This window comes from Panthera uncia (assembly GCF_023721935.1).
Source record: "Panthera uncia isolate 11264 chromosome A3 unlocalized genomic scaffold, Puncia_PCG_1.0 HiC_scaffold_11, whole genome shotgun sequence".
Taxonomy (NCBI): domain Eukaryota; kingdom Metazoa; phylum Chordata; class Mammalia; order Carnivora; family Felidae; genus Panthera; species Panthera uncia.
The window spans coordinates 24,393,537-24,420,143 of record NW_026057578.1 but is presented as its reverse complement, the minus strand read 5'-3'; the positions used below and the strand labels follow the sequence as shown (position 1 = coordinate 24,420,143).

Sequence of the window (26,607 nt, the reverse complement as noted above, 5' to 3'; positions counted from 1 at the left end):
AGAAACAGTATTTTACATGCAGTGGGCAGGTGGGAATGAGCCAAGATGGAGTCAGAAAGGTTTTTCTGAAGACTAGAGATAGAACTGCCCGTTTATGTAGTCATGAAAATACCTATCAGCGTACTACTAAAGACTTTTCCTAGGTAGTCATGGAACGTGTTCATCTAGTCTCAAACTTTTTTTAACCACCAATGGAACCCTTTTTTCCCCCCTTTGCATAATTAGGAACACTCAAGACACACTTTGGAGATGGTGGTCTGGTTCCCCTCTCACAACCAAAACGTGGATCTTGATCAAAAACTCTCAGTTGCCTTTTGCTTTGTCACCCTACAGAAGGTTCCTTGCTGCTGAGCTGGTTAGTGAGAGGTAAGAGAGATGAAGTTGATACTACTGTGAATGGGTAACTTAGAGCAGCCCACAGTTTTGAATGGGTTAATACAGAGTTAATCCCATTTCAGTTCAACAATCTTAAAAGGTTAGTATTAGTCCAGGGACTGTTTTGAGAATGAAGTTGAAATTGGGTTGAAACCGCAAATATAACTGTGTCCCACAGGTAAAATTGTAAAGTCTTATCTTCTTTAAGGGGTCCCACTAAAGTAAATAAATGAATTAAACACGTATATACACACACAAAAGCAATGGAGCGCTCATTGATGAGCACAAAAGAGGCACTCATCCTTGCTTTATTCACGCAGTAACATCCGACATTGGGAACTATGTGGGCATAGATACAAAATAAGGAAGATGGCATCATAAACAGTTGAGTTCATCAGGGCAGTGGTGGCAGCTCAGCCAGTGTGTGGTTTCCCTGGGACCTATTAAGTCGAGGAAATACTCTCCTCCCTCCACCACTTCATGGCCAAGATGTTTTACAACACTTGGCCTGTACTTTAAAGGTCACAGTGATTAAAAACAACATGGGTAAGACATTCAGGGCTGAGTGACTGCTCCTGGGGCCACTTAGGAGTCTGGCAACAAGAGCGTGAGGAACAGCGATATGCCCTTATCCTCTGAAGTGTGTGCAAGACAGATCACAGCAGACACGTGAAGGGATCTTTCTCCCTGTGCTGAATGGAGAAATAACCGTTCGGCCAAATGCTTAGAAGGCAGAACTGGAGGCACCAAAAGCACCACACAGGCAGCATCACCTCTTGGTTTCTCATGGTCACACCGAAAAGCTACTGTTAATATACAAAATAGAAAAACATTTGTAGTGGGCCTTTTTCAAACCCAGAACACAAGTTAGGGAGGAAAAAGAAAAGCTTTCCCTAGGGTCATAGGTCAGACTCAAGTTCTCTGTACAGTACATGCCACGCTGCTTCCTCACCAATAGATTCCCAACTAGGGTTTTTTCTCCATGTGCCAGTTATCATAAAGGCTAGGTTTCTAAGATCTTCTTAGTGGTCAATAAGAAAGGGAATTCTGAGGGGGAGGGTACCTTGCACCTTGTATTCCTTCATATGGTAACAGCAGGAGGATTTGGCAGTCAGGCGGTAGCAATAATCCTCACATAATGAAAAGAATTCAAATCTATGAAATCGTCCCCTGACACTGAAAACAGGCTGTCCTCCCAGATCTCATGCTCCAGCCACCCTCTCTCTCATGTGAAGCTTTATCTCCAGAGAAGTTGAGAAGAAAAATGGCTGCCCAGCTGAAGCACCTACCAATCTCCAGTTTCACAGGATGAGACTATAAAGCCCTCACCGGAGCCCAGGCATAAACTGTTTTTGCTAAATTCATTTTAAGCACAGTTTTTATAGAAAACTGAAGGACAAACCAAGTTGAAAGAATCACTGTTATAATAACTTTAATTTATCTTGCATTTTACATAAGTCTATGAACGATTTTAAAAAAGCACCGCCTTACCCCATCATGTTTTTCTGACAGTTGTTAAAGTAGGCAATGAGTAGGTCAACAGCTTGAGCATCGGCATCTTGCAAAGATTTCAGACCAACCAGCCACAAGCCAAAAAACTTGGCAGCTTTTCTATCTTGTATTTAATACAATGATATATCCACTTTGATGGTAAACCTGTCCAGCCAAATCTCCACAACACACTTTGAAAATCAGTGGTGGTTAGCCAATTAGTTAGCTTTGGCACGGAGCTGTGCTCGCTTGCCTGTGACAGCCTGAAAGCCGGTCTTGATGCTGGCAACAGAGCATCGAGAATGACAAGTTTCGCACTGTAAGAAATAGAGTCGGGTGTCCTTTTGCAGGATTGTGTCCGGTGATCGGCACGTGTGACAGGTAACGTATTCCTCTGCAGAAAAAGCAACATACAGAATTACCTGTTGACTGCAGTGAGCCAGAAGTTTCTTCTCTCAAACATACTCTACACAGAACAACATAAGCCCAAATGGTACCCAGACCAAGGAAAACTTTAGCTTAACTTAGATATTCTAGGGGTAAAGACACAAGGTGTTTGCTGTGATACTTCAGGCACTAAATCATGGGCTGAAAGACCAAATGTCCAAGGAGGTAGGGGTGCTTGCCAGATGCCACTCCTGGATCTGTCTACAGGAGAGCCACTCAGAACTTCCTAGGTTACCTAGGTGGGAACAGACCTGCTAACTTTAAGCCATTAGGAAGATGATAAAGACAGGCCAGGCCTGAATGCAAACAGATTTCTCTGACTTGGCCTTCAGTCTACAACCAACCAGCAGCCTTGGTCTGCTGCGCCTTAAGAAAAATCCAAACCCTTCTCCCTGCTACACAGCTGCCAAGAAGTCACCTTGCTGTCCCACCTTCCCATCATTATCATTCTCCCTCATCCCCAAAATACTGCAGCCTGATGAGAACATTTCAGAGCGAGATTATGGAATTATGTACTTACTGATATATCTTCTCAAAACATTTTCTATCTGTTTCTGTTGGAATCTTCCTTTGATTACAAGTTGATTATTACCATCTATAGAACCACTATGAGAGAAAGCAAAAATATTTCCATTATTGTTTCCTGTAAGGAACCAAAGGACCTTTATACACTTGATGAATTTAAAATATATTCAGTGGCATAAGTTCTAGAGCAGTCCGATACCACCTGGTTTCTCAAGATTTATTTTTAAGTAGTTGGTGCCTGATGACCTACCCATATTTCCTAACATTAAATCCAATTTCAACCAACCAAGTCTCTAGTAACCTTTAAGTCTAAAACAAATTGATTCTGTGATGGCTTATTCATCCAACAAAGAAAAACACTTTTACTGAATGTATACCATGTACTAGACAGTGAGGGGGTCTATAAATATAAAAATAGGGAGTTGTATCTCTAAAAATTTTGAGCACTAAATGTTTTGATTCAGTCACATAGGTGATGAAAATATTCTAAGATGGGTCGTGGTAATGGTTCAACTATGTCAACATATTAAAAACCATTTGTACACTGAATGTGTGAACTATATAGTTACCAATAAAGAAGTACAGTTGAACTCACAGGCCACATATTGTCAATGGTGCTTAAAGAGAAACTTTCTGAAAAGGTGCTGACAAGCACTTTTGGTAAAGCTCTGGGCTAGACATCATTTGTTAAAAATTACAAATCACAAAGTGAAACAAAATTAAGCCAGGTAGCATTAAATTTACATTTGTTTTATATCTCATTATAAAACTGCCTTTTGTAAGAACCTCTCCTGTGATTCTCCTTTAACTATAAGGTTTATTATCCTCCACAGATTGTAACCCTTAATCTCCAGGCTACGGTGATCCCAATGCTCGATGTAAGAGTTTTTTTCCATTCACTGTCAAAAGAAATGGAATTTTCTCAACAACGCCATAATATTTAGCCCATTGACCATAAGTTCACTGGTCACAACTTGTTTTAATACCCCACCTCTACAAAAACTAAAATTATTCTGAGTAAGAAAACCACTGGTAGCTTTTACTGCATTAGTTTATGTAAGTTACAAATAAAGTAACAAATTTACATTTAAAACACAATTCTACAACAGAGCCTACGTATCCACCACTAGTCAAAGTAAGCCACTCCTTAACCCCAGAGCAAGTGTAGCCAATTGCATCAAACGGTTTTAAGAAGAGTTTTGAGTAGGAAGAGAGCAGAACACCTTAGGTATCTCTGTAAGCCTTTTAAGAGTTCAAGCTCCAGAGACAGGCAGAGCTGAGTGTGCCATCTTGGCTATGATATTAACTAGCTATGTGACTAACTACAACTTCAATGAAACGGTTTCCAAACCTGTAAGACGGTATTATTAATTTCTGTTTACAGTTCATAAGACTGTTATAAAGACTGAGACAGTACTCAAAAAAGTGCTTGGCACAGTGCCTCTCACACAGCAGGTACTGAGCATGTTTGAGTTGCTATTATCATACTGCTCTTAAGTCTACATCGCTTATCTTTAGTATTTATGGTCACACTCATTGGGATGGCCTCCCAGGGATTCTGGTCTCCCTGAATGGGGAGGGACTGGCTTGGTGCCTTCAACAGGTGAGCCCTGAAGACAGGGAAATAACTAACTAAGGCTCTGTTTCAGTGTTTCTCCTGTGCCACTCATCAACTTCTAAAGCTCTATTTCTTCATAGTAACAATTTAGAAAATAAATTCTGATTTAAGAAAATCGTTTCCTCCAAAAATATTTGCTCCATAAAAAGACCCAAGAATTCCAGTTAATGACAGGAATACCAGCAGGCCTGTACAGATGAGCCACTGAAAACTGTTCTCTATTCCTCAGCAGCCAAGCTCTCAGAAATCATTTCCCTCACTGGCCTAAAATTTCCTCTGATTATCAGGTGAATGTTCTAAGGGTGTTATGTATCCTTTTCAAGTTAGGAGAAGTTCCTCTGAAACATCCAGTACTACTATATATATAACTGTATATAATAAATGTGAATATAGTTTCTTACCTTGTACCCAATTCAGCCAATAAAAATGCAAGGAGATGTTTGGGCTGACGATGTAATCTAAAAAGAAAATGGAATATATAAACCTTATCTCATTGGAAATGGAACCAAATGTCTAAAACACCATCCTGTTCACTGTTTTAATCTGATTACCTAACTATTCAGTGAATTTTAGTGACCAGTTCATCAAACACTGAAATAAAGATATATAGGATACCATTTATTTATATTTAAAAGCCCATACAACATGTTATTTATAAATACAGATATATGAAAAAATGTCTGGAAACATGGACAGGAAAGTAAACACCAACTTTAGAGGTTAACATCTTTTTCTGAGAAGGAAAATGAAGGGATCATAAAGAGATAACAAAGATGTCGGTAATTTTAACTCTACAGCCCTCTTTAAAGAAAAAGATCTGAAGCAAATGTGTCAAAATATACCAACCCCAGGCAATGGACACTTTGGTGTTTGTTATGGTAATCCCTATGTATTTCCTATTTGAAATTTTTCATTAAAAGAAAGCAGGGGGGGGACAACATATTGGGAAATATTTCATGGTAGCACAACAGTAGAAAAATTGGTAACAGTTTAAATATTCACCAACTGGGGAGCTGTTAAATAAGTTAATGATACATCCATTCTATCTATGTAACAACAACAACAAAAGTACACATAGGAAAAAGTACAGAGCAATGCCAGTCAATATTTTAACTTTTAATTCTATTCACTTGGCATTGTTTGAACTTGTTCCAAACCAGGTACTACTATTACAATTTTAAAGTTATTTTTTCCCAAAGTGTAGTGAGGGTTGGTGAAAATACAACAAAACAGGTAAGCTCCTACATTGCTAGTGGGAGTATAAATTGGTACAAGCTTATTAGAAAGCAATTTGTCAATGTTTGCCATAAAAAATATCCATTCTTTTTAACTCAGCAATTCCATTTTGGGAACTTTTGCCCTAAGGCTATATTCTGAGTTATTGTCAAGATACATGTATCAGAATGTTTCCTGAAGCTTTGCTGATCATGGAAACACGGAAGCAACTGTATCCACCTAAGAGCTGTTAGAGTATGTTGTGTAGCTACTAAAAACATTTATGAAGACAGTTTAATGACATGGGTAAATGTTTTGTGATATACTAAGAGAAAAAAAGATTAAAAACCAGTATGACACCAATTTATTTAAAAATAACTACATGCACAAAACTAGCTAAACATAAAAGTATTAAACTATGATCTCTTAATGGTGAACTTACAGATGATTTTTCATTTTCTTGCATGTCTATGTTTTCTAGCTTTCTAAAATAAAAATATACTACTGTTGTCATCAGCAAAAAAAGTCTAAAATCTTTTAAGTAATGTGTATAATGAAAACCAGTGATTATCTCCGGGTGGTAGAATTTTTAGAGATTATTCTCTTTTCTGTCCATCATTGTTTTGCCTTTTATCTGCAATAAGCATGTATCATTTATGAAACTGAATAACAAACAATAAATGGATAAGATTGGTTGCCCTAAGAAGCCTCTCAGAAGAGATGCAGTTGAGCTGTGGGAAGTGACAGACCCAGACAGTGACCTGGTGTTGAAATACACATGGAATGTGATGGTAATTAAGAAATCTAAAATCTCACTGATCGTGTCTTGGCAACGGCCATCCAAGAAAGAAGCACATCAAATTCAGCTGCTTTCCCAGAGCTCATTCTTGCACCTGTTTGTAAGGCCTACCCCAGCCTGATGAGCCCTTCCACCTTCCTGGGCTCCCCAGGTTCCTGTCTGAGGACTACATTCAGCCTCCTCCCTTTTCAGTCTATAGTTAGGATCCACTCTCATGGGTCTCTCACCTCTGGATGCCTAATAAAACAAGCCCTGAGACCTATGAATTGAAATATCTACGGATAGGACAGACTTGAACGGTGACCTCCCTCAAACCAACCCCGACATTCTTTCTACCTGCAACAAAGTGCACAATAAAGACATTTAACATATACTCCTCTGAGAATCTGGTATTTGGGGTGGAGACTCTCCATTAACCAACTTACAGTTTACAGATATCTGTAAAGTTGACAAAAGAGGTTTTCTTTGTTCCTACTCGGACAACCTGTGGAGGTTTCATGACAAATTTCCTTTTCTCTCCAGCAACCATATCTGGATTCTTTTCCCTCATGATGTTGAACACTCGATTCAATAGCTAAAGAGAAACAATTGGTATTCATGTACATGCTTATTAATAGGAATATAAAGTTCCCACTCGAGTCACTGTTTTACTTCAAAACAAACATCACTTTTTACTAAACACACACACGTATCACTACATGAGAGCAAGACTCATCCCTTATGGATGCTGAGCAACAACCTGTTCACAGTTAAATGAACGAATGAGACCCTACTAATTCTGCGGCTTTTATGGGAGAGAGTATGATATATAGAAAAGATTCAGGAAAGCTGCAACAAGTGAATCCCAGACTTACTCTGGCCCCAAAATTAGTCACCCCTTCCTTTACTCTTCCCCCAAGTCCAAGGGGCTCCATGTCCTCAGAAGTTCTTGGATTCAGTTGGAACAGTGAATACCATAATGACTGCCAAACTCTGGGTAGCTGCCCCATATGAGGGCATCAGGCAACACTGTGCACTAATTGTGTGACCTCTCTAGGTCTGTTTCACTGTCTGTTCTTCAACGGCCCTTCCACTTCAGTATAAATATCTTGCTCTTCGTAACATCTTAGCCCTTTTTCTTAACAGAATTTGTCTTACCTCCTCATATGTGTAGTCTCTTTCTGAGCCTGCCCAAGCAGGGCCTGTCTGGTTACTGAAGGAGATACCATCATCTTTTTTGCTGTCTTCATCTTCTAAAGCTATAGATAACAAAGACTGTAAGAATGAGGGGTAGGCAGTAACAAAGTGAGGGGGGACAGATCTAGAGAAATGAAAGCTTCAAAGACATTTGTCTTCTGTCCCACAGAAAGCATAAAAGCATCAAGGATTAGAAACAACCTGTCATTTCTTAAAGACAGGGATGTTACAACTTTCATTAACAGACCACTCCAATTAGAATTTGTGATAACAGACATACCAAATTATTTCCTGATATAACAAACACAAGAGAAAATAACGCACTAGGATAACGAGAGGAAAAAAGTCCAGCTGTTCTGAAGTAAAAACCCATCTGCTGACTATACTCAAGTTCTCTAAAGACTTTAGTACTTAGAATTAATAAAACAGCACTTTTAACAAAAAATAGTAATTTTTAAACTATTTAAAATCCAGTTACAGTGATTTTCCCAATAGTCTTAATCAGCATGTCTTCATTGTAATCACAACTACCAAATTCTTCCCCCATGAAATCTTTAACAGTCATTATCAAGTTAGATACTCTTTCCTTTTAGCTTCCAGGCAGTGGAAGGAACAGGAAATAATAAAAAGGGACCAAGACACTAGGTTAAAGTCTTGAGTAGAACAGAAATGAGCTGCTGAGCCCCAATATTACCTTCATCTTTCTCTAGTATTTCATCCTCATCTGGGAACTTAACATTCTTCTTTTTCTTCTTTTTATTGCCAAGCATAATGTCAAGGTCATCCTCTGGTTCAGCTGCTTCTTGGATATCACTTTCAATCTTAAGATCCTGAGAAATTAAGTAAGAGTCTCAACATTTTGATACTAGGACTATTTTTTTAAATGATACGGGCTGGCATCATTTTGGAGGAAAAAATAAAATATTCACAACTGAAGTAATAGATAAGAAATGTCTTGGGGCGCCTGGGTGGCTCAATTGGTTAAGCGTCCAACTTCAGCTCAGGTCATGATATCACAGTCCGTGAGTTCGAGCCCCGCATTGGGCTCTGTGCTGGCAGCTCAGAGCCTGGAGCCTGCTTCAGATTCTGTGTCTCCCTCTGTCTCTGCCCCTCCCCTGCTCATGCTCTGTCTCTGTCTCAAACATAAATAAAAACATTAAAAAAAATAAAAAGAAATGTCCCTCACAGGTGGGCCAAACTGGCTCAGAGTCTTTGTCATTTAAACTAGAAATTGTCTAAGACACTTTTTTAAAAGTTGGCTCCACGCCCAACGTGGGCCTTGAATTCACAACCCCGAGTTGAAGAGTCACATGTTTTTCTGACTGAGCCAGCCAGGCACCCCTCTTTAAGACACTTTTGTGGGACCTTTTCCTTTCTTTTATCCATCAGCCTGGAGATCTTACAATTATTGCCCATATTTCCAAACCAGGCCACTGTCATAAACACCTGAGAATCTTTAAAAGACTCCTAATCTTCTGATTAACAATCTTTAGCAGGAAAAGGAGTATTCAGGAGTATATTAAGGAAGTTTCTAAGTATTTTGATGCAATCACTGGGAGGGGTTTTTTTCCTCCTAACACCAAATACATACTGTTTTCCACAGTAATTCTCCAACTCTCTGACATTAACTAGGTGGCCTATGATTCAATTCAATTCTGACACTATACGGGCTCAATGATAAGACTCCATAGGTTTAATGGCTCAGTCCAAGACTGTCCTTACTTCAGAGGCCAATGCAAGGATAGGGTCCCCATGTTTTACCCACATAGTCTGACAAGACTACAAATTTACAACACCCCTCCACCCCATTTAATAATTTGCTATGATGACTCAGAATCCAGAAAAGCACTTCACATAACCATTACCAGTTTATTATAAAGGATATAATTCAGTAACAGCCAAATGGAAAAGTGCACAGAGCAAGAAAAGCAGGGAGGGAGACAGGTGCAGAACCTTCCCTGGTTATATCATTCTCCCAACAGCCCATGTGTCCATTAACCCTGATGCTCTCCAACCCCCACTGTTGAAGGGTTTTTATGGAAGTTTTATTATGTAGGCAGGATTAATTAAATCATTGTCCACTGGTGACTGACTCATCTCCAGCCCCTTTTCCTGGAGGAGTAGGTGTGTGTGTGAAATTTCCAATTCTCTAATCATGGCTTGATCTTTCTGACAACCAGCCCCCATCCTGAAGCTATCCATGAACTCCTAGCCACTAGTCATCTCAAAAGACACTTTTGTCACTGCAGAGATGACAAGCGTTTTAGGAGCTGTGTGCCAAGAACTGGGAACAAAGACCAAATATTTATTTTTATTATACCACAGTCAGCCTGGCACCAAACTGTGAAGAGGTCTTTGGGCATCATTTCAATAGATGACACCATGAAAGAGGGAAAAGGCAGAACCCAGAGAATTAGGGTCACCTGATGAATGGAAGGAGACAAGGTAAAACTTATCCGAAGATTGGCTGCAATAGTTATGGAGGTAAATACGGCACTAGAAATGAGACATATACACCCCAGAAAGGGCCAGTCTCTGTCTCCAGCCTTCTAATCTCTGTCCTTTCACCAGCTTGTCCTGCTTCCTACCATGAAGTATGCTGTCGATATTACCTATCATCATCTATTTTTGTGTGCCTGCATCCTGAATTACTGACATTAGCTACTATAGTTTCATAAATCTTCACAGAAAAGCTGCAAGAACTGGAAATAAATGAAGCTCAGCCTTGAGATTCCAAATCCAGCTGTGTAGTTTGCTGGGTTTTTTCCCCAGCTGTGTAGTTTCAATGCCACATTTGGCCATCAAAGACCAAATCAGCCCATATGTATTAGCTGGATAACACATAAACAAGAAAGCAGATACTAACTTAGTCTCTGAGATGACAGTCAGTAAATGAGAAACTTGGATGTGCTGACATAAGTTAGCACACAACAGCCAATTTCTAGTCTTATACTATTATTTATTTCATCCCAGTAAGATCTACTTCCAAACTGAGGCTAAGACCCAGTGAAACACAGAAAATGGCAGTGTTTCTCAGTATTTTTCTAAAGTCATGTGATAGTCTAAAAATTCAGAAGAGTAACCCAATATCTTAAAAACACTTTAGTGTTTGACGGCCTGATGAGGATACTTTTAAACAAGCTCTTATGTTTAGGACTTGTCAATAGCAGAGAAAATTGTATTCAAGCACTTAGTAAGAATAGAGCTCATAAGCAATTCTTCAGGATGAAAGCTACTAGAGGAAATGCCTCCAAAAAAATCTTGTTAACCAAGACCTTCTGTAGCACATCTCTGATATGTCACCTTGATACCCAGGATATTTAAACCTCATTTATTCAGTATAATCTGAACATTTCTTTCTCAATTTCCTTACAATAGTAGGAAGAGAAGAGAATCCCCAGACAGGGAGAGAACAGATGAATCCAGGTAAAATCATCTTGTTCTAAAGGACTCTAAATTATCCCTGAACTAAAATAATCTCTGAAAACAGGAAAAATATCTTGTTCATTTCAGTACTCTAGCAATTAGCCTGACTCTCTGTAATTACCAATGCATATTTGCTGAATTAACCAAGTTATCAATATTATGGCACTATTTCTAAAACTGAATGAATTACTGTATACATTTCTTTGTTACATGTGGGATATACCTTATTTACTTCAGTTCAAGCAAACCAAAGAAAAATTGGGGTAGAAGGCATAAAATAGGACACTTAGTACATGTGCATGTGTTCTCATGCTTGCTCCTTCTCACTTGTATATACATAAAATTGCTACTATCCTGGAATTTTTTTAAATAGATGTGTGGACTCTGCTCAAGATTCCTGAACAGTCTAAAATAGTAGCTCCAGGGGTGCCTCTTAATTTTGGTTCAGGTCATGATCTCAGAGTTGTGAAACTGAGCCCCACACTGGGCTCCATGTTGGGCATGGAGCCTGCTTAAGATTCTCTCTCTCTTTGCCCTCTCTCTCTCGAAGGAAGGAAGGAAGGAAGGAAGGAAGGAAGGAAGGAAAGAAGGAAATAAAATAGTAGCTCTAAGTGAAGGAATAACAGACTTTCATCTCCTTCCTGATCCACCCTCTTATTTACCCCCCTACTCATACATTTACCTATCCCTGTTCAAAAGAGTTTTGAAGTATTTACATTGGAAACTGATCCAGTAACAAGACAATTATAGGGCCTCCTGTCCCTACAAGATCAGAGAACCCCATAAAACCAGGCTCAGTGCTCCTGTTCTCCTATAGGCCATATGATCATCAGCCACCAACCATCACAAGCTGGGGTTCATTTTTTGCTGCTCAGAGGCACACATATAAGTTTGTGTATCTTCAACATGCTACCAAAAGTTTAACAGAAGAAACCATAGGAATAGATACTCCATAGGATTTCTCTTACAGAAATATCTCTTCCTTAGCCAATTTCAGTGTGGTTAATGACAAGGGGCTTGTAACCATCTTAATGGCACACAATACAATGTGTAAAACCTAAATTTATATTCCTTTAAACCATAATCCCTTTAAGACACCTAGTCAGACCAAATCCCAAGAAAATGACCTCAACAGTGGTTCAAGTACTTAATAACAAAAGCAAAGCTGGTAAGAGACAAGACAAAGGGAGGGAAACATCAGTCATTAGCAACCTTTCGAGAGGTCAAATTTTACCTTCAATAAGAAAGCAATACTACCTTTACACCTTCTTCAGCTTCATCAATATCAAATATCTTTTTTGTTTTTTTCTTCTTTTTCTTCTGATTAAAGAAGTTCAAGTCATCTAAATCATCAGAAGCATCTAAAAAGACAGACAATTGAGATTAAAAATTATTAATAACTAGCAGAAGGCATAGCATCAGAGTTAAACCAACATTTTAGCTATTAATTAGTCATCACAATAGAGATCGAGTATTAATTAGTACAGTGGTCTCTCTAAAACCACAAAGATTATGATTCTGAAAAACACAATGGCAGGTCAAGTCAAAGCTCTGTAGGAAAAACCTGGTTAGGGGACCATGTTGGGAACATTTACTTAGTAATCTAACCATATTGTGCCTCATTGTTCCCAAGGCAAAGTCAGGGTTCTAACACAATTTTCAAGGCTCTCTAGTTTTCTCTCTCCATTTCTGTCTACCCTCTCATCTCCCTTACTTTAATCCTTCATTCCAGCACAACTAATTATTTCCACTTCTTAGTAAACTTTATCCATTATTAGTGAGTAAATAATGGGTTTATTCAATCAGTTTTTCATTTGCCCTGCCCTCTTGTACACTAGGAATATTTTAGGATCCCTCTACTACAAAGTTTTTCATGGAGCTATTTATGAATTTGTTTTGTCTTATTATGAGAATGATTTACTTTTCAAGTTTGTTTTAAACATGTACAAGATGCTTACTTAGCACATAGTAAATGCTCAATAAATGTCAGTTGTCCCCATTACTAGCAGTGTCTTATGTTCAGCAGGCGTAAATTTTATTTACAGAATCATTTCTTTCTAGTAGTCAAATGGTGTCTATGTCAGTGTGCAAGAGGGAATAACTAGTGCTGATATCTAAATCCAAACATTTTAGGTTGTAATTTTAATCTCTTCTATACATTTTCAGACTTGCTAAGACACAAAACTATCAGGCCCTAAATCTTTTTGCCTACACTCAAATACAACCACAATTAAAATTGGAGAAGAGACTTGACAAGTTAGACTGGAAAAACCAGGCCTGGAATGATGAGGTTTTGTCATTTCTACAAGTTGTGGATTCAGTAGCAATTTCTCTGGAACAAGTTTATCAGAAATCTGGCAAGATCCAGTGTACAGGGCCTGGTGATAGCCTCAACTTCACTGGAACAACCTTATCAGGCTGAGAGGTCACTGTATGTAAAAAAAAAAAAAAAAAAAAAAAAAAAAAAAGAAACACTGATGGAAGAGAACCAGGTCTCAAAAGACAACAGTGACTCATATCTACCACCTACCTTTTTTCCTACTGTCCTCTTCATCGGCTTCTACATCTCTGTCCTCAGTGGGCTCTGGTTCTACTTCTTTTGTTTCTGAGGGCTGGGTTTCTTCTGTCTGGGCATCCCCTTCCTCATCTAACATAAAAGGCTTCTTCTTCTTCTTTTTCTTCTTGCTCATAGTAGGATCAAAAATCATCTGTTTAAAAGACAATAAAGAAAAAGGAACTAAATGATTGTTTTTTTAATGATACATTCCAAACATGTTGTATTTTCTTTTTTTTAAACTTCTTAAAATGTTTATTTATTTTTGAGAGAGGGAGAGGGGAGAGGGAGAGGGAGAGCGCGAGCGCGCAGGGGGGAGGGGCAGAGAGAGGGAGAGAGAATCTGAAGCAGGCTCCAGGCTCTGAGCTGTCAGCACAGAGCCCGACATGGGGCTCGAACTCACGAGCTGTGAGATCATGACCTGAGCCGAAGTCGGACATTTAACTGACTGAGCCACCCAGGAGCCCTGGAACATGCTGTATTCTTAAAGGGTATATGCTTAGAAGTAAAACAGTATATGGTGCATTTAAGTACCAAATAGGATTTTACACACACAAAGTCCATCCAACCTTCCTTGTATTATTAAATAGGGGTGGAGGTGGGATTCTGAAACATGTGCACCTGCCTTAAATACGTAAACTGTCACAAGATACAGTAACTTCACTTTTAAAATTCATGAGCAAATTTGGAGACTATAAATGCATCATGGAACTTAGGGAAGGGACCGTAGAAATAACCTATTCTATGCCCCCCATTTTTTGGAGAAGAAAACCAATGCCTAGGCAGGTTATATATGTTTTATTTAAGGCTGTAACCTGGGGTTGCTATACCAGACTTGACCTGATTTAAAAAAAAAACTATTTTCCCCTCCAAGTTCAGATAAACCTTTATAAAAATCCATCAGCAGCCTTTCCTATAGCTAATCTCTATCTGAGTAAGAAAAACTTCCACACAACCTTTTACTTTGCTTTTTGTTTCTAGAACATTCAAAGTTTTCTTAGGTCATTTTAAATCTAATGTCTACTAGAGAATAAGTGAAAAACTAATTTATAACTTGTTTTAGATGATTTGTGTACACTGATCACTTGGGAAAAAATACAGATCATTATTTTAGACACAACAGTTTAAGAACATATAGGGGAGATGCCTGGTAGAGTGGAAAGAGGTCTCTGAAGTCAAGTAGAATTGGATTCAAATCCCAAATAATTTTTCTCTAAGTCCCTTACCAATCTTTGTCCAAATTCTACCATGCTTAAATTTAGCATTTTGCCCAATGAGCTTCTGGAACAGTTTAGTGAAGTATTTAAAAGCACAGGTTTGGGGGGTGCCTGAGTGGCTCAGTCAGTTGCACGTCTGACTCTTGATTTCGGACTCAGGTCCCGATCTCACTGTTCATGAATTAGAGCCCCACTCCATGCTGACAGTGTGGAGCCTGCTTTCTCTGTCCCTCCCCCACCTCTCTAAACAAACGCACAGGTCTGGAGTCCAACTGATTGAATTAAAATCCTGACTCTCACTGGTACTTGTGTTACTCCAGGTAAGTTCTTGACCTCTCCATGCTTCAGATGTAAAATGGAAATCAGTAGCAGAAGCAAAACCGAACCTCACAAATTTACGTAAATATGTTCATATATATTTAAACACTTGGCACAGTGCCTGACACAAAAGTACTCAATAAATGTTAGCAATTATTAGAATTTATACAACGCTTCATGGTTCACAAAGCATGGTATCTATTGATTCCTATCACTCAAATTTCATCAATTTAGGGTGATCAAATTTCTAAGACATCATAAAACTCAAAATCCCAAAAACTGATTCTAATGTACCCAAGTACATTAGAGAAATTGAGCTACACTGAAATCAAACTAAGGTCTGTAATAAGGTAGGGTAGTTACTGTCTTCACCCAATAGAGAAGGATCTTCAAGACATTCTGGAAATTGATACAGCCTTCTTTCAAAGACTTCCTCTTTTACTTTCACAAAAGATTTAATTGTATAGCAAATGAATAATTCTGAAATGCAGTCAGTCTGAAGGACATTACTGATTAAACTTTGAAAAAAAAAAAAAAAAAAAAGAAGAAGAAGACAGAACAGGAGGAAGTTCCCCACTGCTGATCCATCAGGCCTTGAGTCACCCTACATGGAGTGTTGCAATCTATTCCAGGGAGGTTATCTAGTTTATCCTCATTACTGAAATATGGAGGTTTGGCAAAAGGACAGCAATCTAGGCACTAAAAATTTGGATGTCTGGCAGGGCTTACAATTTACTGCATTTTTTTCAAGTATCAAGTTCTCTGGAATATTAATTAGCCTTTATTATCCAACAAAATAGACCAAAGATTTGAGGGATTCTCAAATCAGTGCAGCCTTACAGTTTTCTTATCCTATGAAAAACATTTGTACTTAAGTCTACAGGGAAACAGTTTGGTTGTAGCCTTGTAAAGAGTAATAAACATACAGGAAATTATACACTGAAATAATTAACATCTCTCTCAATTACTGTCTCTGGATGTTTAAGACACATACTCATTGCCTCATTATACTCCCACCACCTAGCAAAGTCGATTTTAAAAATAAGGAAACTAGGGATCCCAAAGTAGTGCCCAGAGAAGGACTACCCCAAAATATAAGGCCAGGTCAGCCCTGAAGTGAAAAAGTCTTTGTTTTTTTTTTTTCTTTAAGATTTTCATGTCTGACTTACAAATTATTACATTCAAAATGTTTTATGAGACTAGTTTGGCTTTGAGCAGCAAATAGTTGCTGACAGTGCACTTATGGAAAACCACAGAATCTCTTGAGTTTTTTGTTTTTTTTTAAGTCCACAACGAAGCTTTCAAAAAGTTTCCTACTTGCAACTTCCTGGGTTGGGCTGGAGGTGAGGAAAAGGGATACCAGCAAAAATTTACGCTGATAATAGCCTAAAATGCTTCATGAAAGTGGTAACCTACTCTCAGCCAACAGAATTTACCCAAGATGCTAACTTTATGACCACATCACACCCAGGAGACAAATGTTAGTTACAAAAGAACCTAGAGAAACAAGGTGAGAACAAAAGCTAAGCACTGTCATGTCTGTGTGACAGGATCCTGGAAAATTTTCATTTTTTGTATTCTTCTGTTTTGTAAACTTTGTACAACACACATCCATTTTTAATCAGAAACTTTTTTTTTTTTTAGTTTAAAGCTTCTTTTGTAAAAACATCCTACCATGTTGTGTGAAAACCCAATGGTTCTGATACTTTGTGAATGGGGCCTACTAATAAGCAGTAATCTTTGCTACTGACAGCACTTTTTAAAAAAAAGGTCTGAAAAACAATGAATGCCTGCAGATTAGGGAATTTTTCCTTACTAGGTAGCACCCCATAATTCTAGAACACTGCTTTACCAGGGTAAAGGTTATATATCAGTGAGTTTCTGGCTTAATTACCAGGCTTAAAAAGAAACGTGTGCAGTTTGTTTTATGTCAATTATACATCAATAAAGTGTTTAAAGAAAAAGAAATGTGAAGAAAAGAGGAAAAAAAATTTTAATAGTTGGTTCTTTAACCCTCTATCCTAGCCCAGGAATTCTACTCTTGGGGAGTCCCTGGCAGTTATAAATCATTTCCATGTACAAATTTTAACCTGATCCTCACAAGTCTGTAAAGTAGTCCAAAGTTAAGGGCTAGTCTAAGAGTATTTATCTAGTCGTCAGTACTAGAGGAATCAGATCCTGCACATACCTCCAGAGCGGAAGCCAAAGGCTGAGAGGTTCTAGTCCCACTAACTTGCTGTGTGATCTTGAGCAAGTTAACCTCCCTACGCCCTTGTTTCCTGCCTATAAAATGTAGTTGGACTGGCAGACCTGTGAAGTTGCTAAGCTGCTTAATACTTTATTGGCTTCCAAAGCCTTCTGTAGGAATGCTGGTTCTGCCATTTCTGCTTGATAAAATCCTGTTCACCCTTCAATAATGTATTCACATTCCAACTTCCTTCAAAACCCGATCCCACTGTTAACGCTGAATCCTCCAGCTCCCCAACTCGCTATGTTGAAATGGCCCTATTTCTTCTACCTCCTGTAACAACTAGTTGATCTACCTCCCTTACAATACTTGTGAGTACTTTACCATAAAACCCATGCACAGAATAGTACCCCACAGTACTACACAGGCACGCTGTTAAAGGTTATGAGAAGCTTAGAATATGGGTAGAAAAAAAGCATGACGCTGCTACTCTCAGAACTTTTGAAATAAAGTAGTCAGAGCATGACCTCCAAGCAAGAACCACCTACTTCACTTAGACTCTCAGTTTCTCTCCTAACAGACCAAGAGCCTGTTAGTTATCTAGATGGAGGTAATATTGCATAGATCTGGAATTCTACTACTGGTTCCACCAGTTACTATTTAATCATGGACATCACACAACTCTCTAAGCCTCTGTTCTCTCATCTCTAAAATGGGCATAACAATGATACAATCTTACAAGGTTTTTGGGAAAATCAAATGTGAGATTGGAGTCTCCTCCAGAATAAAATCAAAATTCCTTATTTTGGTCTTGAAATCCTTCTGTGAATTAGCCACCACTATATTTCAAGGGGATCAACCTTAACCAAATTGCAGAATGTTCTTTCTGTGATTACATGTACTTGCCTTCTCAACCACTCCTTTACCCTGTGATCAGGCCTTTCCACTACTTGTGGAAATTCTCAGCATCGTTCAGGGTCTACCTAAAACACCAACGCTCGAAGAAGCCTCGATTTTTTCCTCTAACTCCTCTCCAAGGCGCTAGAGGCCAAGCACCCCAATATTTACAAAGTGAATTATAAATTCAAGAGCATTGCTTTTGGCGGGGAGACCTGGCCGGTAAGCCGTAGCTTTCCCCCCCAGGGTTGATCAATACCTACTGACAGTACTTAAAATCAAATTTCATCATAAGCCGTTTGATTTTAAGTGAACTGGAACCAACCTGGCTAAAAAGGATTTGAGAAAATTTGCTGAGGTACAGGCACGACGGGAGAAAACGATCCAGCCAGCTTTGCAGCCGGATTTTCCCGCTCACGTCTCAGAGCTCTCCGTTCAGGAAGGCTCAGGGACTCCCTCCCTAAAACTTTCCGAGGTCAGTCACTTACTGAGGCTGAAGGATCTTTTCGTCTCGTCCTATCTCCCTCACCCCTCGGTCTTTTTAAAAAATAATGCTCGTTATGAGCATGAGGGCGGACACCGGCCAGGACAAGCCAGCCTGCAAAGTTTTCAACGAGGGCGCTCCGCCGGAGCTGAGGAAGGCTCCTCTCAGCACGCCTGGCGCCCAGCGAGGAGAGTTGGTGCCCCAGTGTCAAACCGAAAAGAATGCAGGGGTCGCCAGCCTCAATCTCGTTCTTTCGGGGCATTACCCGGGCATTCAAGCCCCCTTCTGAGACGGCGACTCAACGAGCTCTCAATTCTGGAAACGCCGGCCAACCAAAGGACGCAGGCCTCGGCGCCGCCGCCCTGAGGAGAGCCGGACGCGGCCAGGCCCGCGGCTCCGAAGTCCTCACTGGCTCTACCGCTCCCGGCCGCCTAGGCCCGGCTGCTCCACATGGCGGCGGCCGGCTACTAGGCCGCAGGCCCGGTCTCCCACACTGGGGTGGGTTGGGCTCCCCGCCTCAGTCCTCAGCCCTAGAGCCAGGCTCAGGCCCTCACCTCATCCCCGGACATGGCGGCAGCTCGAGTGGGCTCGGCACAGACGGGAAGTCGGACGGGTCAGCCCCAAGCCCCAGCTGCAGCGTTGCTCCTGCCGACACTTCTCCCACCGCCGCACTAGGCTCTTGCATCAGCGAAAGGGAACGACACCCCGCCCTCTCCTCCCAAGCGTTGGAAATACGCCTGCGCAGAACCTGCCAAAGCGCAGGCGCGCGGCGGGGCCATCCTGGAGCGCTCCGTCTGGCGCGAGTTACCAGGCGACGGCGTGGCGCCAGGCAAGCCGGGACTTGTAGTCCGCCTGGAAGAGGCGGGCACTTGAGGCACGGCAGTCCCGCGATCCGTGCGCTTTTGCTACGTCTGAGGAACCTTGCCGGGAGATTGGTTCTTGCAGGTGGCTGCTCTTACCTTAGTCTTTCGCAGCGCAGAGGTTTCTGCGATGTTCTGCACGGCTTGTCAGGTGAATTCGGGGCCATTTATCCTAGGTTAGGGTAGGAGGTGAGAGCTCAATAATATGAGCCCGTTAGGGTTTTAGTTCCCTTGCTACTACCTCCACTATGCGCCCTCGAGGTGTTCTAACGTTTGAGGGACTCATTGGTGCTAGAAGCGCGCACCTCACTTAGGAGCTTTTTACTAGGGGCGCCTGGGTGGCTCACTCGGTAAAGCGTGGGACTTGGGTCCGTGGGCCTTGGGTCCGGTCACGAAGTCGTGGTTAGCGGGTTCCAGCCCCACATGGGGGCTCTGTGCTGACAGTTAAGAGCCTGGAGCCCGCTTGGGATTCTGTGTTTCCCTCTCTCCCTGCCCCTCCCCTGCTCGCGCGCTGCCTCTCTCTCTCTCTCTCTCTCTCTCTCTCTCTCTCTCTCTCTCAAAAATGAATAGACTTTTTTTTTTTTTTAATTTAAGAGGTTTTACTTAGTGGGATTTCTTTTAAGTTTATTTATTTTGAGAGAGAGAGGAGAACATGAGCGGGGATGGGGCAGAGGGGCATAGAGAGAATCCCAACCAGACTTCGTGCTGATAGCGTGGGTCCCACCGTGGGGCTCCGAACCCACGAACTGTGAGATCATGACCTGAGCTGAAACCAAGAGTGGAGACTTAACCGACTGAGAGGCGTCCCTGCTTAAGGAGAAATTTAACCTAACAACAGGCTAGATTTCAACTTGGGAGGTCCAAAACCAAGTCTCTCCTCATGTAGTCTTGAGAGAAGATGTCCCCTAAAAGAAACAGTCTGCTAGCAGTCTGTCAGGAAGCCTGAAAATACTTGTTTATGAAACCCTGCTTGAACGCTGTGGGTGCATCATGCAATTCCCCTTGAGGCATAATAATAGCAAAACAACAACAACAACAACAACAACCCTGTTTATTTATTTATTTATTTTGAGTGAGGGAAAGAATGAGCAGGGGAGGGGCCCAGGGGAGAGAGAGAAAGAAAAGAGAGCTCCAGGCATGCTCCCAGTGTGGAGCCTGACCAGGCGCTTGAGCCCACCAACTGTGAGTTTGTGACCTGGGCCAAAATCAAAAGTCAGAGGCTCAAGCGACTGAGCCACCCAGGTGCTCTAAAAGTGGTTACCTTGTAAGGAGCTCTCACCATTGTCAGTGCCCTCCAGCCAAAGACCACTGAGAACACAGCTATCGTTGAACAAAATTGGGCTTATTGTCTCCTTGAGAGGAGGGAGACACACCAGGAAGGATGGGGACACTCAGGAAGAAGGTCCCGGGAAAAAAAATTTATATATGGGCTTGTGTTAGGTAACTTCAAGGAGTGTTTCAAGGAAGCAGGCCTTCTGTCTAGATTGGTTACTGTTTTGAGGTGGTGGTAATTCTATGATGGGGTATTTTAATAATTCTTATTTAAAAAGGGAGAAGAGCCAAGAGAAGCTAAAACTATGATTGGTTATGAAGCAGTCCCTCCTGTTAGCCAAGACAGGGAGATTTGTTTTTTGTGTGCATATGTGATTGGGACAACGTTCTTTGTTTGTTTGCTTGTTTGTATTTAGACATGATTATGGAGTGGTTTTGTTTTTGTTTTAATTCATCCTGACCAGAGTGGCTTTGTCCGATTTTGGTGTCCTATAAAATTGTTTATGTTCAACGGGGCAGCACATCCCAGTTTATGGAACCAGCCTAATTCCCACTATCAGGGGCTGCTTTTCTCCTTTTCACTGTGTTTCATATCACTTAATATATGTGTTCTACTTGAGGCCTCAAAACAACTATGTGAGACAATCCATAGACATTTAGTACTCTGCGTCAGATACTAGTCCCTAATCTAAGCTTGGCAGGTAAAATTAGGTCACTGCCTCTAAGGAGTTTACAGCTTATGAGAACACTTTATTAGCCCCTTTTTCTGAATGAGGAAACTGTGCTTTCATGGCACTGAGTGATTAGTCCAAAATCACAGCCAGCAAAAGAGGGAACCTGGGGAATCCAAGTCCAGACAATCTGATGTCAGCAGCTGCCCCTTTACCATCCTGAGAATCAGCATCCCTGTGGAGGCTGCAGTAGCTGAAGATGACTGAGGAGGCACTGCAGCCTCCTTAGGGCCAGATAATTCTTTGTTGTTGGGAGTTCTGTGCATAATAGGATGTTTACCAGCATCCCTGGCCTCCATCGTGTCAGTGGCACCCTGCCCCTAGTTGTGACAACCAAAAATGTCTCCAGACATTACCAAATCACCTGTGGTTGAGAGCCACTGGTGTCTACCATTTATCTCCTCCTGGGTCTTTGAGAGGTAACAAACATTTGGGGCATGAAAATCCCCAAACCATTTTGAATGGGGAGATCTTGAAAAGAGAGAGAAACAGTGTGCCTTAGGTTTTGGAAAGCCTATTCAACTAGAAAAATGAAGACTGAGACAAAGCATAGACAAAGGAAGTGGGGGAAAAACAGAGAAGTGATCAAAGTGGAGAGGAGCTCTTAGGAAATCACGCTTCAGTTATTCAGTTCACACTAACAAAGACACAAAAAGTCTTAATGAGGCCTCATAGGACCTCTGATCCATGTTTGGGAAATGCTAGTATGCTTAGCAAATAGTCTTGACCACTTTTCTGAAAAGATTTCTTTTCCATTACAGCGTGGTCCCAAATCTGACCTCCCTGAGCTGGCAACTTGCAAGAGACTCTTCAGAGATTTCAGGTATCCCCCAAGGTAATAGCTTGTTTTTCAGGAAAGCCAAGATTCCCTGGGGAGCTGACAAAAATCACAAAGTAATGGCAGCTAAGCTTTTCCAGGTTTTCGAAGAGATAGATCCTACTTAGAGTAAGCTAATAAGAGTAGCAACACAAATAATCACTTGTGTCTTCCTAACCTCTTTCATCTAAGAATCTCTGCAAAATATATAGACATTTATTAATTTTCTTCTCATTACAGTGAGGGAAATCGTTGTGATTTTTCTGTTTTATAGATACAGAAGCCAAGTTATGGAGTCCACAACGAATAGTGAGAAATCCAGAAATAGACTATTGGTATATTCACTCTGGGCCATTCTTGATGCTCAGTACCACTCCAGATCTCCAGCTACTCAATATAAAGGTAATGATAATCCTTCAAGTATATACAAAATTTTATGTTTTCATAGGCTTTAAAATAATCCATAGTGTTGGGGCACCTGGGTGGCTCAGTTGGTTAAGCATCCGACTCTTAATTTTGGCTGTCATGGTTCATGGGTTCGAGCTCCGCTTTGGGCTCCACACTGGCAGTGCAGAACCTGCTTGAGATTCTCTCTCTCTCTCTCTCTCTCTCTCTGAAAATAAATGAATAAAATAAACTTTAAAATAATCCACAGTCTCTTCACTTGGCCCATAAAATAGCAGGCCTATAGAGGCTATGACTTAAAGAAAATTTAACAGTGATAGTATTTGAACCGCAACCCAGAGCTCATGATTCTTAATCCTGTACTCCTTCTACTTGGTAAGCAAGCCCATATATCCTTGTAGGTGACACTTAATTTACAGAAAACATAAGATATTCTAATCCATATAGAAATCCAAACCTATGCAACCCTTTCATCTATTTGCACATTATGTGGAGTTTTTTAAGAGTTAGCTTGGTGAAGAAAGAGAACAGTCACTGAGATATTAATAAAAAGCATCTGGCAACTCTGAAATTAAATTAATCTTTGGGTTGCTGTAGTAGGCAAAAGGCATAGTGAGGCTCCCTGCAAGGAAGTCTTGAATAGAATTAACCTTTAGGAACTAAATTAGTAGAAATGAATTATTAATTAGTTAACCATATATAAAAATGACTTGTAAAATAATGTGTCACTGAGGAGATTTAGGAATTATCAATTCTAAGAAAGTTAACCAGGCTGTAGTTTAATGAAAATACATCTCTAAATACTGTCATTATGTTAATGATTCCTAAATTCATATTTCCAACCCAAACCTCTCCACTGAGTTCCAGCCGCAGATATCCGAGTACCTACTTTTTCTATGTTTGTTTGTCTCAGAGAGACCTCAAAGTTACTGTGTTTAAAACAGAATTCTGGGTATTTTCTGCTACATGTCTTCCTCATCTCATAAATTAAGGGCACTGCTCTCTACCCAGATGCTAGTTAACTCACTTCCTTCCTTTTCCTTGCCCTCTTCATCCAATTCATTATCAAGTCTTGTTGATTCTGTGTCCAAAATAAATCTGAAATCCAACCACTTCTATCTCCACTGCCACTAGTTTAGTCCAGGTGACTTTCTTGGATACTACATTCTCCTCTTGACCTTTTCCTTTATAACACTTACCATAATTTGTTTAGTTTATTGGTCAGTTGTTTACTTGTGATTTTCATAATCTCACTTCACTTCTAGAGTATATATAAATTCCTTGAGGATAATTTGTTGAATTGATGGATGAAAATCCAATAGTATTGAAATTTTAACATGATTGCTTATAGTGATATAGTTGAAGTTGGAGCCTTTATTTAACAATAAATGATTAAAAAAATACTGAAACTTGGATGGAACTGGAGGGTATTATGCTAAGTGAAATTAGTCAGTCAGAGAAAGACAAACATCATATGACCACTCATATGAGGACTTTAAGAGACAAAACAGATGAACATAAGGGAAGGGAAACAAAAATAATATAAAAACAGGGAGGGGGGCAAAACAGAAGAGATGCATAAATATGGAGAACAAACTGAGGGTTACTGGAGGGGTTGTGGGAGGGGGAATGGGCTAAATGGGTAAGGGGCACTAAGGAATCTACTCCTGAAATCATTGTTGCACTATATGCTAACTAATTTGGATGTAAATTTTAAAAAATAAACAATAAATTAAAAAATAAAAAAAATACTGAAGCTAACATAATAAAAATCAACTATGTTGCGATATGTTTAAGAGTGTGTTAGAATTGAAATGGTTCACCTGGAATCCAGAAAGAGAATCCTTAGCTTGGATACATCCATGTTTTCTTTTCTTTTCTTTTCTTTTCTTTCCAAAGGAGGAATAATCTTTTTTGTTAATGTTATTGAAATATAATTAACATACAGTGTTATGTTAGTTTCAGTATACAATGTAATGATTCAACAATTCTATACATTACTCAATGCTCCTCATAATAAGTGTTCTCTTAATCCCTTTTATCTGTTTCACCCACCTCCCCTCCCCACAACCACCAGTTTGTCCTCTATATTTAAAAGTCTGTTTTTGTGTTTGTCTCCTTTTTTATTTGTTTTTTCATTTGTTTTGTTTCTTAAATTCCACATATGAGTGAAATCACATGGTCTTTTTCTTTGTCTGACTTGCTTCATTTGGCATTGTACCCTCTAGGGCCATCTGTGTTGTTGCAAACTGCAAGATCTCATTCCTTTTTATTGCTAATATTCCATTGTATGTATGTACTGTGTCATCTTTTTTTTTTAGCTTAATTTATAACTTCATTTATTTACTTATTTATTTTAACTCCAGATAAATACCACATCTTCTTTTTTTAGTGTTTATTTATTTTTGAGTGGTGGGGAGGGGCAGAGAGAGAGGGAGACACAGAATCTGAAGCAGGTTCCAAGCTCTGAACTGTCAGCACAGAACCTGATGTGGGGCTCGAACTCACAAACGGCGAGATCGTAACCCGAGCCGAAGTTGGACGCTTAACTGACTGAGCCACCCAGGTGCCCCTACATCTTTTTTTATTCATCTATGGATGGACACTTAGGCTGCTTCCATATCTTGGCTATTGTAAATAATGTTGCAATAAACCTGGGTGTACATATAGCTTTTGGAATTTGTGTTTTTGTTTTCTTTGGGTAAATACCTAGTAGTGAAATTATTGGGTCATATGATAATTCTATTTTTACAATTTTTTGAGGAACCTCTATACTGTTTTCCATAGCGGCTGCACCAATTTACATTCCCACCAACTGTGCACTAGGGTTCCTTTTTCTTTACATCCACACCAACAGTTGTTATTTCTTGTGTTTTGATTCTAGCCATTCTGACAGATGCAAGATGATATCTCATTGTGGTTTTGAATTGCATTTCCCTCATGATTAATGATGTTGAGCATCTTTTCATGTGTCTGTTGGCCACCATTTGTATGTCTTCTTTGGAAAAATGTCTATTCAGGTCCTCTGCTCATTATTAAATCAGATTATTTGGGAGGGGTATTTTTGGTGTTGAGTTGTATACATTCTTTGTATATTTTGGATATTAACCCCTTATAGGATATATTATTTGCAAATATCTTCTTCCATTCAGTAGGTTTCCTTGTCGTTTTATTGATGGCTTCCTTCAGTGTGCAAAAGCTTTTTATTTTGGTGTAGTCCCAATAGTTTAATTTGCTTTTGTTTCCCTCATCTGAATAGCTAGAAAAATGTTTCTATGGCTAATGTTAAAGGAATTACTGCTTCTATGTTTTCTTCAAGGAGTTATGGTTTCAAGTCTCACATTTAGGATTTTAATCCATTTTGAGTATATTTTTGTGTATGGTGTAAGAAAGTGGTCCAGTTTCTTTTTTTTTTTTTTTTTTTTTGCATGTAGCTGTCCAGTTTTGTCTGCACCATTTGTTGAAGACACTGTCTTTTCCCCATGGTATATTCTTCCTCCTTTGTCAAAGATTAATTGACCATATAAGCATGGGTTTATTTCTGGGCTCTCTATTCTGTTCCATTGATCAATGTGTCTGTTTCTGTGCTAGTACCATACTGTTTTGATTACTACAGCTTTGTAATACATCGTGATGGCCATGTTTGTTTTCATCCAGAAATGTTCAGGAAGAGAAATCATAAATACAAGGAACATTGTTAAGCTATTCATTACAATGTATACCTGTTCTGGCACGCAGATATACCTGTGGCCAGAATGAAATGGACTTTAAAATCATCTACCTCTTTTTTTT

At 39.9% G+C, this 26,607-nt stretch overlaps 1 protein-coding gene and 1 long non-coding RNA gene across 3 annotated transcripts; one reads left to right on the top strand and one right to left on the bottom strand.

The window, feature by feature from the left end:
• Nucleotides 1-1,790: 1,790 nt before the first annotated feature.
• Nucleotides 1,791-19,980, bottom strand: EIF2S2 (eukaryotic translation initiation factor 2 subunit beta). 2 transcript variants are annotated; one of them, XM_049649968.1, is made up of 9 exons: nucleotides 19,690-19,980; nucleotides 13,603-13,780; nucleotides 12,330-12,433; nucleotides 8,341-8,476; nucleotides 7,608-7,708; nucleotides 6,896-7,044; nucleotides 4,858-4,914; nucleotides 2,834-2,919; nucleotides 1,791-2,260 (listed from the first exon to the last, which is right to left on the bottom strand). In XM_049649968.1, the coding sequence occupies exons 2-9, from the start codon at nucleotides 13,778-13,780 to the stop codon at nucleotides 2,085-2,087; spliced, it is 987 nt and encodes a 328-aa protein (XP_049505925.1). In that variant the 5' UTR covers nucleotides 19,690-19,980; the 3' UTR covers nucleotides 1,791-2,084. The 2 variants fall into 2 exon arrangements, with proteins under 2 accessions (XP_049505925.1, XP_049505924.1); XM_049649967.1 differs by lacking the exon at nucleotides 19,690-19,980 and adding an exon at nucleotides 19,285-19,468.
• Nucleotides 19,534-22,921, top strand: LOC125936098 (uncharacterized). Its single transcript, XR_007461928.1, has 3 exons — nucleotides 19,534-19,675; nucleotides 22,355-22,428; nucleotides 22,685-22,921. It is a non-coding gene; the product is annotated as an uncharacterized LOC125936098 (long non-coding RNA).
• The last annotated feature ends 3,686 nt before the right edge of the window (nucleotides 22,922-26,607 follow it).